The 13,862-nt window shown below is 34.6% G+C and overlaps 1 protein-coding gene across 2 annotated transcripts; it reads left to right on the top strand.

The window, feature by feature from the left end:
* Positions 1-6,575: 6,575 nt before the first annotated feature.
* LOC121785226 (AMP deaminase-like) lies at positions 6,576-13,638 on the top strand. Of its 2 annotated transcripts, none has more exons than XM_042183612.1 (20): positions 6,576-7,092; positions 7,887-8,026; positions 8,234-8,402; positions 8,537-8,715; positions 8,858-8,909; positions 8,992-9,119; positions 9,216-9,395; positions 9,558-9,625; positions 9,811-9,953; positions 10,125-10,186; positions 10,278-10,391; positions 11,011-11,151; positions 11,322-11,474; positions 11,899-11,952; positions 12,040-12,150; positions 12,231-12,404; positions 12,482-12,562; positions 12,863-12,961; positions 13,056-13,179; positions 13,362-13,638. In XM_042183612.1, exons 1-19 carry the CDS (start codon positions 6,723-6,725, stop codon positions 13,122-13,124), a joined length of 2,487 nt encoding a protein of 828 aa, XP_042039546.1. In that variant the 5' UTR covers positions 6,576-6,722; the 3' UTR covers positions 13,125-13,179; positions 13,362-13,638. The 2 variants fall into 2 exon arrangements, with proteins under 2 accessions (XP_042039546.1, XP_042039551.1); XM_042183617.1 differs by having other exon boundaries at positions 13,322-13,638.
* Positions 13,639-13,862: the final 224 nt, after the last annotated feature.

Raw genomic sequence — 13,862 nt, 5'->3', positions numbered from 1 at the left:
TTTCTACAAGCAGCTGTACTGCTTTGTCTATAGATTACTACATTATATTATATTATATGGTGATCTCTATATATGTGAATAAAAGGTTTTTCCTTTAGCTTATTTCTTCCAAGTTCCTTGCTTCTCGATTGTTTATCAAAATATCATCATATTTGAGGTTGGAGTAATTTATGACAAACAATTAATTTCTTAGATTAAATTAGTATTTGTTTGACGAAGTAGCTAAAGTGCTACTATTAGTTTTAAATCTAAAATTAATAGAAGAGAAGAGTCATGTTATTCGCATGTGAATAATTAACACCCAAATAAAAAGCAGTGGCGCTGAATTTTCAAAAATACCTCCTGCCACGTCATACGGACTTCCCACTGCACTGCCACGTCATACGGACTTCCCACTGCACAGTGGCGGATATCCCCAAGGACAAAACACCTCCTGCCACGTCATAAGGACTTCCCACTGCACTGCCACGTCATAAGGACTTCCCACTGCACAATGGCGGATATCTCCAAGGACAAAACACCTCCTGCCATGTCATACGGACTTCTTACTGCACTGCCACGTCATAAGGACTTCCCACTGCACAGTGGCGGATATCCCCAAAGACTTTTCGAAGGACTCCCTACAATTAAATGCAATAAATGAGAATTCCGTGCGGACGTCCGTGAGAGTCAACGCAGTGGCGGGCGCACGTCCGTCGCGGCACCCGTTGCCGCGGGACTTCCTACAATTAAATGCAATAAATGAGAATTCCGTGCGGACGTCCGTGAGAGTCAACGCAGTGGCGGACGTCTGTGAGAGTCAACGCAGTGGCGGGCGCACGACGGACGTCCGCACGCCCGTCGCGACGGACGTCCTCGTAACGCCGCGAAACTACGGTGTCCTCGGCAGAATTCCGTATTCGTGCATGCCATGCACAATGGGGAATTCCGCGCGGCGGACGTTCGCTGGGACGGGTGCCATTTCTGATGCTCTTAGTTAAAGTTGGAACAGTTTTTGTGGAAGAACCAAAAAGAAGAATGGAAATGAGCACAAAAGGTAAGAAAAACATAGATTATTAGTTGTTATACACACAGATTATTAGTTGTTATACTAACTTTATCAATCAAAACAGAAAATAGAGAAATATATAGTTATTTGCTGACGGATGGAAGTATACACTTCCAAATGAATCACAAGAATAAAAAAGAATAGATTTCTATTTGTGAACTGATTTTATTCCCAAACAAAAACATGTGTGCAGAGTATAGGCCCAGACTGGCGGCCCAAGGGAATAAACGGGTGGGCTGATTTTTGTGATAAACCACTATAAACCAGTTTAGTTCCAAATAATTAGAAAAAAAACTCATAATTTCAATAAATAACACAATAAATTAGTAAAATAAACCAAAAATATTAGACAGAAAATAAAACACAACCATAATATTAACTGATTTCATGTTCGATTTCAGCATTGCCATGCTTTCAAATGATTTGATTTATAGAATATTTAATGATCTTATAATTTACACTTCTAGCAACTGAGCAAGTAAGAGCGATTCTTTCGAATGGAATTGGATACTAGTTCCCAAAATATCTTATAAAAACAATAGATTCCTAAAACCTACAAATAGTATGCGAATATTGCCCATTAAAAGTTTGGCAAGCACGACTAATTAAATCATATTCAAAAGTATACTTTTTTCTTAGTGGATTCAAAGGCACAACTTAAATCTTTGTCTTATACTCCATATGTAATTAATCCAAGTTTGTGAACAATTTATGTGAATACTACGTACATTCGTATCGTGGTGATGGTGGTGCTGTGAAGGCAAAGGAATGGAGCCTAACATATAAAAATGAGAAAATAAAATACTCCATAAGCTCTAATAATGTTGTGACATAATAGAGCAATTGTGTAATCGAGACAAACAGAAACGTAAAGAGACACAAAATTTATGTGGTTCATCAATGTTGTGTTGGCTACATCCACGGGCAAGAAATGGAGAACAGATTAGTTTCATATTACATAGTTAATTATATGCCCTACTTCTATATAAAAAGGCACACAGATGACGAGCTAGCGGCAAACTATATAAAGCATACTAACAAATAATGTGATATAAACATAAGGAATGAAAATAATTATATAAAGGTATGAACACAATAAGAATTGATACCAAAATATATAAATCTGTGCATGTTCGTATGTTGATAAAAATTATCATCCCTAATTATGGTTAGACTAAATATAAACTAGCAACTCAAACCTAAAAATGCGATATTATTATGCAAGCCTCACATCAAAGCATAACACATGTCACATTTTGTTTTTGTTTGGGTATGAGTCATGTATTATATATATGTCACTTGTTTCCTTTGGAATCTTTTAAATTCGACAACTCTTTATGCAATGTCATCTTTGATTTTAGAAAAAAAAATCAGAATATTCAACGGATATATTAAATGTTTTTTCTAATATGTACACATATTACTATCGTTAAACGTTAAATAGTAACTACTCATCTCTCCTTTTTACTTTTTTTCTCATTAGAGCACAAGGACGGACGCAGAAATAAACATTAGTAAGGGCTATATTTTCAAAATATAGTTTAAAAATGTTTTTCTAAGTAATTTATGTGATTAATGAGGGCTTTAATATAAATATAGGTATAAAATAGGAATAAATTATAAAAATTTATTAAAAAAATGTCAAAAAAAAATAATTCATTAAGGGCTAAAGCCCCACCCTTTGTCTATGTGGGTCCGCCCATGTTAGAGCATATCCAAGAGAAAAGATAAATGGAGAAGTAAAAGATATTCACCTTTTTTTCATAAAATTTTATGTTTCAGTGAAAAGGATATTTAAAATTTATTATATCTTTTTTTCTTTTTAAAAAGGTATTTTTATCTCTTCTTGATACAAAATTTTTATTTATCTTTTTAATTTACCTTATTTCCTTGTAGTCCATTACTTTATAAAAAGATATAATTATGTTTTGAAGATGTATCTTTAATTTTTGAAATGATAAATAAAAATATACTTTCTCAACTTACCTCAACCCTTGAAGATACTTGTAATATTTTCTCATCACTAATAAAGATAATTTAAGCAATTAATTATTTTATTATATAAAGCTGGGAGAGATACTTGTAATATTTTCTCATCACTAATTAAGATAATTTAAGCAATTAATTATCTTATTATATAAAGCAACGCATACAAGTGGTATATATTGCTATTTTATAATGATTCACTTTAATAGAACACCAATGAAAGAACCTACGCAGTCGAAATTCACGTGAAAAAACAGTAAAGGCACATTTGTCTTGACCTACTTTAACCATAATCCATCACCCTGGAAGCATGAAAGAATAATTTACTATAGAAAATAATTGATGTGAAAAGATAAGTGGATAAATTGGGACCATAATTTTTGTTGTCTTCTTTGCCTTTTTTCAAACTCAATCCTTTATCGGAATATATAAATGCAATTATAAAGATAATCAGAATAACAGCTATGTTTATAGTTTTCAATCATAATCAAATAATTAAGTGGGAAACACCTCACGCTTTCACTATTTTTATATACCGAGTGAAAGTGATAGAGGGATTTATTAAAATACACGAAAGATACAAACATCATAGTAAAAATTCGTATTAATAATCAATACGTCTTAAACATGAAAATTATCAATATTTGTGAAATTATTATATCTAAAAGTTACATAAAATCTCCTGTCACTTTACGCTCAAATAAAACGTCGATTCTTATTTAAAGTAACAAGTACTCCATTATAGATAAAAAAAAAATATTTAAATAAGGTTGCATATTGAGGGAGAGCACACATTAGTGCCACACAAACTGTTAAATTTAAAAAAGTTCAAACACCAAAACGTAAAAATCATAACTTTAACTAAAACCTAATCAATTTATCAATGTTTGTAATGTAAACTACAAGAAACTCCACAAAATATTTTAATCAACAATTTTGGTCTAAAAAGTGGAACACTTGTGTTTGCATAGCATGCCATAAATGCGGCATTTATTTATTTTTTGTGGTTCCAAATAATTGAAGAATGGGATAAAACAATTCAACTTTGCCCCCACGATTAGATAGGGACTGAAATGGGGCATCCCATGATTAGACTCCTTATCATCAATATACCACACTATAACTATGTAACACGTGTCATTTTCATATCTAAATTTTATTTTAATGGTTTTATGATTATCCCATGGATCATCTTATAATAATTTAATTTGGGGGTATACAATTAACTTGGACATTGACTACAAAATTACTAATTACTAGTATGATTTTTTATTGTTGAAAGTCCCCTAGTCATCGAGTCAAAATCAGCATAGTAGTATTTCATTTTATGTATATTGACTCCTATCACGATTAAACAGTCGCATACATATATTTTGTGTACGTAATTTATTCTTTATATACGCATTGTTCTTATTGTTTTCCCCACTAGACATTTTCCTATAGAAATGGTATGAATAATTACTCAATAAAAAAGAAAGGCTAAAAATTCCAATTATAGCAAGATGTACCCAGATAATTGAAGTGAAGCACCACCAGCCAAAGCAGGTTTGGGCGTTTGGCACTATTGGTGAAATTTGCCTCTATATTATAGTACTCACAGCTGTATAGCTTTTGTCTTCTTGGGTAGTTATGATATTTTTGGATTAAGATATTTTTTGCAATTTTTTGCAATTAAATTATTGAGTATCTGAGATGATGGGAATGGGATTTGGATCCCCTACGGTGCACAGCACTGTGCACCTCACACCCCAATAAAAAAAATAATTTTTTTTTATTATTAAAAAATTCTTTTGTGAGGTGCACAGCAGTGCTGTGCACCGTAGGGGATCCAAATCCATGGGAATGAGAAGTCTTGACGGCATCCGTCCGAACAAATACCAAGATACCAAAATATGTTTTTTCTCAATTTTTCAGTTGGATTTGAACTTACAACACAAAAGTTTTTCAACATCGAAAAATACTATTACTCTCTCCGTCCCTGAAATTTTATCATATTTTTCCATTTCCGTTAGTCTTACAAAATTTGTCACATTTCATTTTTTTTTATACTATTTTTAGCAATTGACCACACATTCCACTAACTTATTCTTACTCACATTTTATTATAAAACTAATACTTTAAAAGTAGAACCCATATCCTACTAACTTTTTCAATCCACTTTCCGTTACATTTTTTAAAACTCGTGCCCGATCAAACTGTGATAAAATTTGAGAGACGGAGGGAGTACAAATTCATCATCACGAATCAATAAAAAATTAAATCACATGACTAACAATTAAGCAAAGGGGTCTTATTTTAAAAGGTCGTAAATAGCCACAACACACAAAAATGATATTGTTGTTGTTTTGCTAATCTTCAATATCTGCAAGTTAAAAAACACTAAAGTATTGATCATAAACTATTCCTTTTAACTAACCACGAAAATTAGTAAAAGATAATCCAGAAAGCCTTTTTATGTACTCTAAATATTAACAAAGTTATCAAAGGCAAATTACTGATGGTGTAAAAATGAATCCACCTTAATTCTACTTTTCATAAATCAGGGGATAATTAAATCGCTAAAATAACATATTACACTTTGTTCATTAATTTAAATCGAGGACGAGTTAAAATCGTTAAAATTGAAATTCCCCCAATACATAATATTCCAACCTATGTTGGGTATCACACTTTAGGTAAATGACATTGCATAACTTATTAAATTATCAAATACAGTAAACGGAACTCTCATCCAAATTAATTATATAACAAATTAATACAAAACAACAAGGCAACAATTACCCAAAGTCCCAAACACTACAAATACAAAAGTAAATCGCTGAAAATGTCAATCTGTTCCATAACTTAAAATAGAGTATATAAAAACAGTAGTACTATAAAATTTAGATTCATTCATAATTAGTTAACAGACACAAAAATTTAGTCATATAAATGTCATTTTCTCTTACCTATGTAAAATTATGTAAAAAACCTTTTGCAATGAAAAGATATAGATTAAATATTGATGACTCGATGTCATTTGTTCATGAATAAATAATTACATAGTTCAACTTATCGATGGAATGCTCCCATGTAAATTTTCAACTAACATACTACTCCAATTTTATAAATATATATGTATAATATAACAATTTACGCAATTAAGTTCAATATATTGTACGCCAGATTGTAATACATCAACATTATATTACATACAGGCAATAAATTTCCTTTTAAATTAGGCAGAAATTTAGCCAATATAAAATTAATATATTTGAGCTTATTCACAAATATTTTATAATATATCTGTTGGCGTACACTATCTATTGAACTTAATAGCGTAGATTGTTATATTATACATATAACTTCATAATAAAATTTTATGGTAGGTAGGAGTACTAATTATAAAATAATTGGGAATAATTTCAACTTTTCAGCCCAATTGAAAAAGGAAATTTGATCAACTCGTAATAAAAGGTGACAAATGTAAAATACCTCTCTCTCTCTCTCTCTCTCTCTCCCTCCTTGCCTATAAATACTGCCACCTCTACCCTATACGCACTTCTCTCCTAACGAAAATAATTCCCCAACTATTTTCAGTTCGTAGGGTTTCTTCGATTCTCTCTCTGTTACACACACTGATTCTGTGTACACACAGTCAAATCCCTACGCTATACAGAGTCGTATTCTCCTTACCGAAACGGAGGAATGGACTCTTATTCGCTGCATCTCGCAATGGCGGCACTCTTCGGCGCCTCCTTCGTCGCCGTATCCGCCTACTATATGCACAGGAAAACCCTAAACCAACTGCTGGAGTTCGCCAAGTCGATAGAGAGGGAGAGAGACAACTTCGCGGCGGAGGACGGTGCCGCCGACGACGCCGCGGACCAGCTCAAGCACTACCCCTCGCGGAGGCGCAGGAAGGCCAACGGCGGCTACAACCGCCGCTCCTCTACGTCGTTGCCGGACGTGACGACGTTTTCCGGCGGCGCTGGTGAGGGGGATGAGAAGAGGAACGGTCCCGTGTGTGTGGACTCGATTCCGGCGGGGTTGCCGAGACTTCACACGCTTCCTGAAGGTATGCCAATGTAGGACTTGTTTGTGTTTAATTTGATCATCCTTCGAGAATGTAATCTGGACTCTGCGATATGCAAAAGGAGGTGGTGAAAGTTAATGAGACTGAATTGATTTAATCAATTTATAGCTAGTGGATTGATGTGTGAAAGAGTACTGGCGTGCAGTTGTGTCAGTGTCGTTGGTTAATTGATGGCATCGTTGCCTGTACGGTTGCAATTCAATTGTTGTCTTCTGGTTTAGAGGATGAGTTTCCCCTCCCTGCATCCATTTCATGTCAACTGCATCTGACACTCAATAGTGTTATTATCTATAGATTGAGTTTGATAATACTTCTTATTCCTTCACTTTGTAACAGGTAAAAGAGGAAACATAATATTATCTGAGTTTTGATAGGCTGTTGTGTTGTGTGTATCACTCACGATTCTGATGCTTCCTAGATAATACTTAGTAACTGAGAAAAGTTACCAAATTCAAATTTGTGGACATCGGACAAACAATAACCATGTTTTTTAGAAGCATCGGTGTTTTGTTTTCTTGTTACTAAGCTTTTTCAGCTATATTAAGCAAAGTGGACAGCTTTCTAAATTTTTTTATTTAATGAAATAGGCACAGGATATACTTGCCCTATTCACTATCCATGTCAAGTAATATGGATATGAATTACAACGCTAACATCTTTTATCTACTGAATGTTATCCTCCCAAAGATTATTTATTTGATCCTCACGTGTTTTTGTGAATACCTATTTCTTTTCTTTAAGGAAACCTGCTAATTTCAGTGTAACTTTTTGAGCAGGTCATCTTATTCGGCCTACTACTCCTAAATCACCCGTAGCTAGCGCAAGTGCATTTGAAAGTGTAGAAGGCTCAGATGATGAAGATTTAACTGATGCTTCTAAGCTAGATGCTACATATATTCTTACTAATGGAGATGCGGTGAGTAGAATGACATATAAAATACTTACTTAGGTTCATTTCCTATCTATCCCTCATTCTCTTACTTGCATAATATACACAAACATGTACATATGTCATCAGTGTTCAAAACGACGTTGCAGTTTTTCCTTCTCTTGAGGAAAACATTCTAAATTTAGTCGCTTGTGCGGTTTATAGATTATACCTAATTGTGATTTTTTTTTTCAGAATCTACCTAGTGTTAATGGGGAACAAATGCCTGTGGCACCAAGTATGATTCGCTCACACAGTGTATCTGGTGACTTACATGGCGTCCAACCTGATCCTGTAGCTGCTGATATCCTAAGGAAAGAGCCAGAACATGCGACTTTTGTGCGATTGAGAATCTCCCCCACTGGTATTATTCTCATTACCTATGTCTGATGCAGGACATATCTGAATTTGGTTCAGTCTTGAAACCGTTCTGTGCGAGTTGGTTTGTCCTCCTTTGTTCTGATATCCTTTTACCTATGTTCCCATTATTGCTGTCAGAAATACCATCTGTTGACGAAATGGAGGTTTACCGAGCAATACAAGATTGCCTTGAATTGCGGAAAAGTTATATTTTTAGAGAAGTTGTTGCTCCATGGGAAAAAGAAGTTATATCTGATCCTAGTACTCCAAAACCAATAAAGAATCCATTTAATTATACTCTACAAGGGAAATCTGATGTAAGTCTCATCAGTAATTGTTATCTTCAACTTCTGTACATGGCCTTTCTATCCAAAATTGTTATCTCATTTTTATTATGAAACATTAGAATGTGCTGTTTGCTATCAGTTTTTTAATAATTTTATTTCGAAACCCTTGCAGCACTATTTTCAGATGGAAGATGGAGTAGTTCATGTCTATGCCAATAAAGATTGTAAGATATTTCCCCTTAAATTGGGTACTTCTTGATTTGCACTGTTTTCTTTCTAACTGTACTTCATTTTCTTTTTTCCCAGCAAAAGAGAAACTTTTTCCAGTAGCTGATGCTACAACTTTTTTCACTGACCTGCACCACATCCTTAAGGTCATCGCAGCTGGGAATATTCGAACTCTATGCCACCACCGGCTAGTTCTTCTAGAACAGGTTGGTACCCCCTCTATTCTAAGTACTGCATTTGCGCATTTGTTTATTTTCAAATAATTAGTGACTGGGTACGTGCTGGTGTTTGTTTGGCTCCAGAAATTCAACCTTCATCTGATGCTTAATGCGGACAGGGAGTTTTTAGCTCAAAAAAGTGCGCCACATCGAGATTTTTATAACGTTAGGAAAGTTGACACCCACGTTCATCACTCAGCTTGCATGAATCAGAAACATCTTTTAAGGTTCATAAAATCAAAGTTGAGAAAGGAACCAGATGAGGTATAGCTTTCTTTTATTTGTTTGATGTTTACACTTGACATTTCTGTTCTTGCACAATTAACAAGAATGCTTCCTTCGAATTTATTCAGATGGGGGACTACAAATCGTTGATCCACACATAAATTCTGATGTAATTGACTTTTTTTTTCTGCTGATTGTCAGGTTGTTATTTTTCGAGATGGAACATATCTGACCTTGAAAGAGGTGTTTGAGAGTTTGGATTTGACTGGGTAAAGTTAATAGCTTATGAGGGCTGTTGTACTTCTGTAAAAAACAATGAAATATTGGGAATACTGTCCTTTTGCACTGCCTGATTATTTAGATTGTATACTTGCAATTCCACCATACTTCCCATAATAAGTCCAGTGCTTAAAATATTATGCTCATTCTGTGATATTTGGTTAAAAAATAACAGGTATGATCTGAATGTTGACCTGCTGGATGTTCATGCTGACAAAAGCACTTTCCACCGTTTTGACAAATTTAATTTGAAGTATAATCCCTGTGGTCAGAGTAGATTGAGAGAGATCTTTTTGAAGCAGGACAATCTTATTCAGGGTATGCTCTATATATCATCATTTATGTGACAGATTTTAGCAGTATTTTAATACAAAGATTTATTAGATCGCCCCTTGGTTATCTCTATTCTAATGTTTGCTTATTTACTTAATCTGATGGCATTTTCTCTGTTGATTGATGCTTAGTTTAACTTCGTCATGTTTCCAACAGGCCGTTTCCTTGCTGAATTGACTATGCAAGTTTTTTCAGACCTGTCTGCAAGTAAATATCAGGTGAGTACCTACTTGCTAGCATTTCAGATACAATTTGTATTCTAATATCTTCAGATTTGGTTTATTGAGTTGTTCTCTTGTTTTTGTGCAGATGGCTGAATACCGAATATCAATTTATGGCAGAAAGATGAGTGAGTGGGACCAGCTTGCAAGTTGGATAGTTAATAACGACTTGTACAGTGAGAATGTTGTGTGGCTGATTCAGGTAAAAGAAAATGATATTTCATCCACTATGATATAAATATGTAAATATGATCTGGTTTTTAGAGGCAACATGCCTATGTGATAATTGTACTTTCTTGAATGAGTGGGCACTTCATTTTCCCTTTTTCTTTCTGTTTTTTTCCACATGTAATGGTGTAACATTGAGCACACTCCTTTGGCTTGAATTTTAATATTATTATTATAATAGAACAGTAATGAATTTTCTCTTGCTACTTTAATACAAACAACTCCACCTAATATCCCTTGCCATTCCAAGAAAGTGGCCATCTTGGGATGCTAGGAATATTTCTGGAGAGTAATGGCTTGTAGGTTTAGAAGCCCGTCTCTCTTGCTTAAGAAATACTCACTTTTTGCGCTGTAAACACTATTTGGTATATGTAGTGCTGATTTTTCAAGTATGTTGAATGCAACATAACATTAACATCCTGTGAACCTTGTATCTTAGCTGTTTTATTTAATTAGATTGGTATATTTTTGCTAGAACATGCACGTGCTACATTTTTCCCTATTGAACTCCAAACTTGTTTTATGTTAATAAAATGTGGTTTATTTGTATATCTGAAATCTAAATGATCTTAATATGTAATTCTTTCATCTAGCTTCCAAGGCTCTACAATGTGTACAAGGAGATGGGGATTGTAACCTCATTCCAGAACATCCTTGATAACATCTTCCTGCCTTTATTTGAGGTCACTGTCGATCCAGACTCACACCCGCAGTTGCATGTTTTCTTAAAGCAGGTTTGTCTCCGTAATATATGCTCATTCAATCTTTTGATCGGCATAGGAGTCCAAATTTTGTTAATTTTGGAGGCATATCATAGTTTAAACTCAACCTCCAATCACAAATATCTAATGTTCAAATTTAGTGAATCCTTTTGTTTCTGAATATCTCTCTTTGGTCTTGATAGGTTGTTGGGCTGGATCTTGTGGATGATGAGAGCAAGCCTGAAAGGCGGCCTACTAAACACATGCCCACACCATCTCAGTGGACCAATATCTTTAATCCTGCATTTTCCTACTATGCATACTATTGTTATGCTAACCTGTACACTCTGAACAAGGTATGCATCCTCTTGTTTCATTCATAAAAAAGATGAAATCTCTCTTTGTGAATTGAGGTCAAATGTTATCTAATTGACATCTAGATGTCATAGTTGTTTCTTTTCTTTGTCGGTTTGTCCTTTTGGGAACTGCATCAAATTGGGAATAGAGATATTGGTCATTAGTTAACTTCCATATAACCATGAATGTGTTAAACTTGATAGTACTAGATTAATTTCAGTTATACTTCAATTAACTATCTAGTGTTCACTTAAAGTGGAATAAACTGCAGTTTGGTTTTTGCTATAAGTATAAACCCGGAACATCAATACTTTATGATCCTTTTTCATGAGTAGACCTGAGCGGAACTGTGAATATGAACTGAACAAGTTTGCAAGTGTATCCTGTATATCTCACAAACATTATTCATCTTCTAATTTTCAGCTTCGTGAATCGAAAGGCATGACGACCATCAAGTTCCGACCCCACTCTGGAGAGGTCAGCACTTATCTGGACACAAAATTCTATTCACTGGCCTCAGTAATGTTTACATTTCTGATTTTTCTTTTTTCTGGACATGATTAGGCTGGTGACATAGACCATCTTGCAGCAACATTTCTCACAGCTCATAATATTGCACACGGAATCAATCTTAGAAAGTCACCTGTTCTTCAGTATTTATATTATCTATCCCAGGCAAGTCTCTAAAAAATGAAATTAGATTTTGTCTGGTGAATACTTCAGTCTCCAATAAATGAAATGGGTTTTGAATTCAGATTGGTCTAGCTATGTCTCCATTGAGCAACAACTCTTTATTCTTGGATTACCACCGCAATCCTTTTCCTATGTTTTTCTTGAGAGGCCTCAATGTATCTCTCTCGACTGATGATCCGTTACAAATTCACTTGACAAAAGAGCCGCTGGTGGAAGAATACAGTATAGCTGCTTCAGTGAGTTTGCATGATTTGTTTGTTCACCAATTGAAACTCATAGAGTTTCCTTACTCATTGTTTGACCATTGTTACAGGTGTGGAAATTAAGTTCATGTGATTTATGTGAGATTGCTCGTAATTCAGTGTATCAATCTGGTTTCTCTCATGCCTTAAAGGTACTCACCATTTCTATCACCCTGTTATGAATGTTATCCATCTGCATGTTCAAACCACCAATGCTTCTGCATCCATGAAAGTTCATTGCATAATTGTACAAGTCAGTTGATCGTTTGAATGTAGGGTAGTTCTGATTTAGGCATATTCATCATCATGAAGTTCATCTTGGGGAACTAATTTTGTTCTTGTATTCTGTGCTTTTGTATAAAGACACATAAACTATCTTCTCTCCATTTCACTCTTCACTGCTTTCTAACAAGTTTCACTGCATCTTCTACGCTCGGATAATTCTTCTGTAGTCTCACTGGATTGGCAAGGAATACTTCAAGCGAGGACCAGATGGCAACGACATTCACAGGACTAATGTACCTCATATAAGGCTCGAGTTTCGTGAAATGGTATGTGCCCAAGTTAGATCCATTGAATTCACCACTTTCTAGTCAAGCATTTCAAATCATGAATTTTCACGAGCTGATTTTTATGTTGATGTAGATATGGAAAGAGGAAATGCAACAGGTTTATCTTGGGAAGGCAAACTTCCCCAAATATGTCTATCCGTGACATGCTTGGCTTGAGCAACGAACGCTCCGAGCATCGACAATTACTTGACCCTTAGGTAATTATATACATATTTACAACTTCACTTAGCAAAGAACGCCAACAGCATACAATGTTGACTTATTTAACTAGTAGAGACAGCCTATAACCTCTTTACAGAAAAAAAACATTTATTTCTTGTTGATTGCATATATTACTAGCCTACGTCTCAAGTCTGATAGGGGGTCGTGATTTTGCAAGATCGTGGGCAAGATGTCGATATCTGAGAAGTGGATACCATGGCATTGAAGAATAGAGCACCTGAAATCCAATCACACGATTCAGATGAGAATCACAGCTGAAGATAACCTTCGTTTCAGTGGCATGCATACTTGGTGTAATATATAGAGTTTTATGGTGTGTATTACTAATCAGCTGGAGATTCTTACAAAGAAGCTAATGCTTATGTAAGACTGTTATTACATGTGATACCTTATAACTTGCCTAATAAAATGAGGGGAAGAACGTTGGGTTACTATTTATTAGCTATATTTATCAAAGTAACGCACTTCGATGTTCCTTTTTTGTGTCGACTAGTTTGAGTTTTTGGAAGAGTGTTGAGAATGTTATTAAAATAACTTTAACATCATGTTAAATGAGCCATTCAAAACAGGGTGAGTTAGTCTATAGTCAAAAACAGGGTGAGTTAGTATATAGTTTATTTTAGCTGATTCTTGATGGAATGAGAAGCTGACTTATGGA

This window comes from Salvia splendens, chromosome 2, assembly GCF_004379255.2.
Source record: "Salvia splendens isolate huo1 chromosome 2, SspV2, whole genome shotgun sequence".
Classification (NCBI taxonomy): Eukaryota; Viridiplantae; Streptophyta; class Magnoliopsida; order Lamiales; family Lamiaceae; genus Salvia; species Salvia splendens.
Note: the sequence above shows the minus strand (reverse complement) of the source record. Positions and strands in the feature narration are given on the sequence as shown.

Coding starts and splice junctions, on each gene's coding strand:
- LOC121785226 (XM_042183612.1), top strand. CDS start 6,723: ATGGACTCTTATTCGCTGCATCTCGCAATGGCGGCACTCTTCGGCGCC. Junction 8,716..8,857: donor CTCTACAAGGGAAATCTGAT/GTAAGTCTCATC, acceptor AAACCCTTGCAG/CACTATTTTCAGATGGAAGA. Junction 9,626..9,810: donor GAGAGTTTGGATTTGACTGG/GTAAAGTTAATA, acceptor AAAAAATAACAG/GTATGATCTGAATGTTGACC.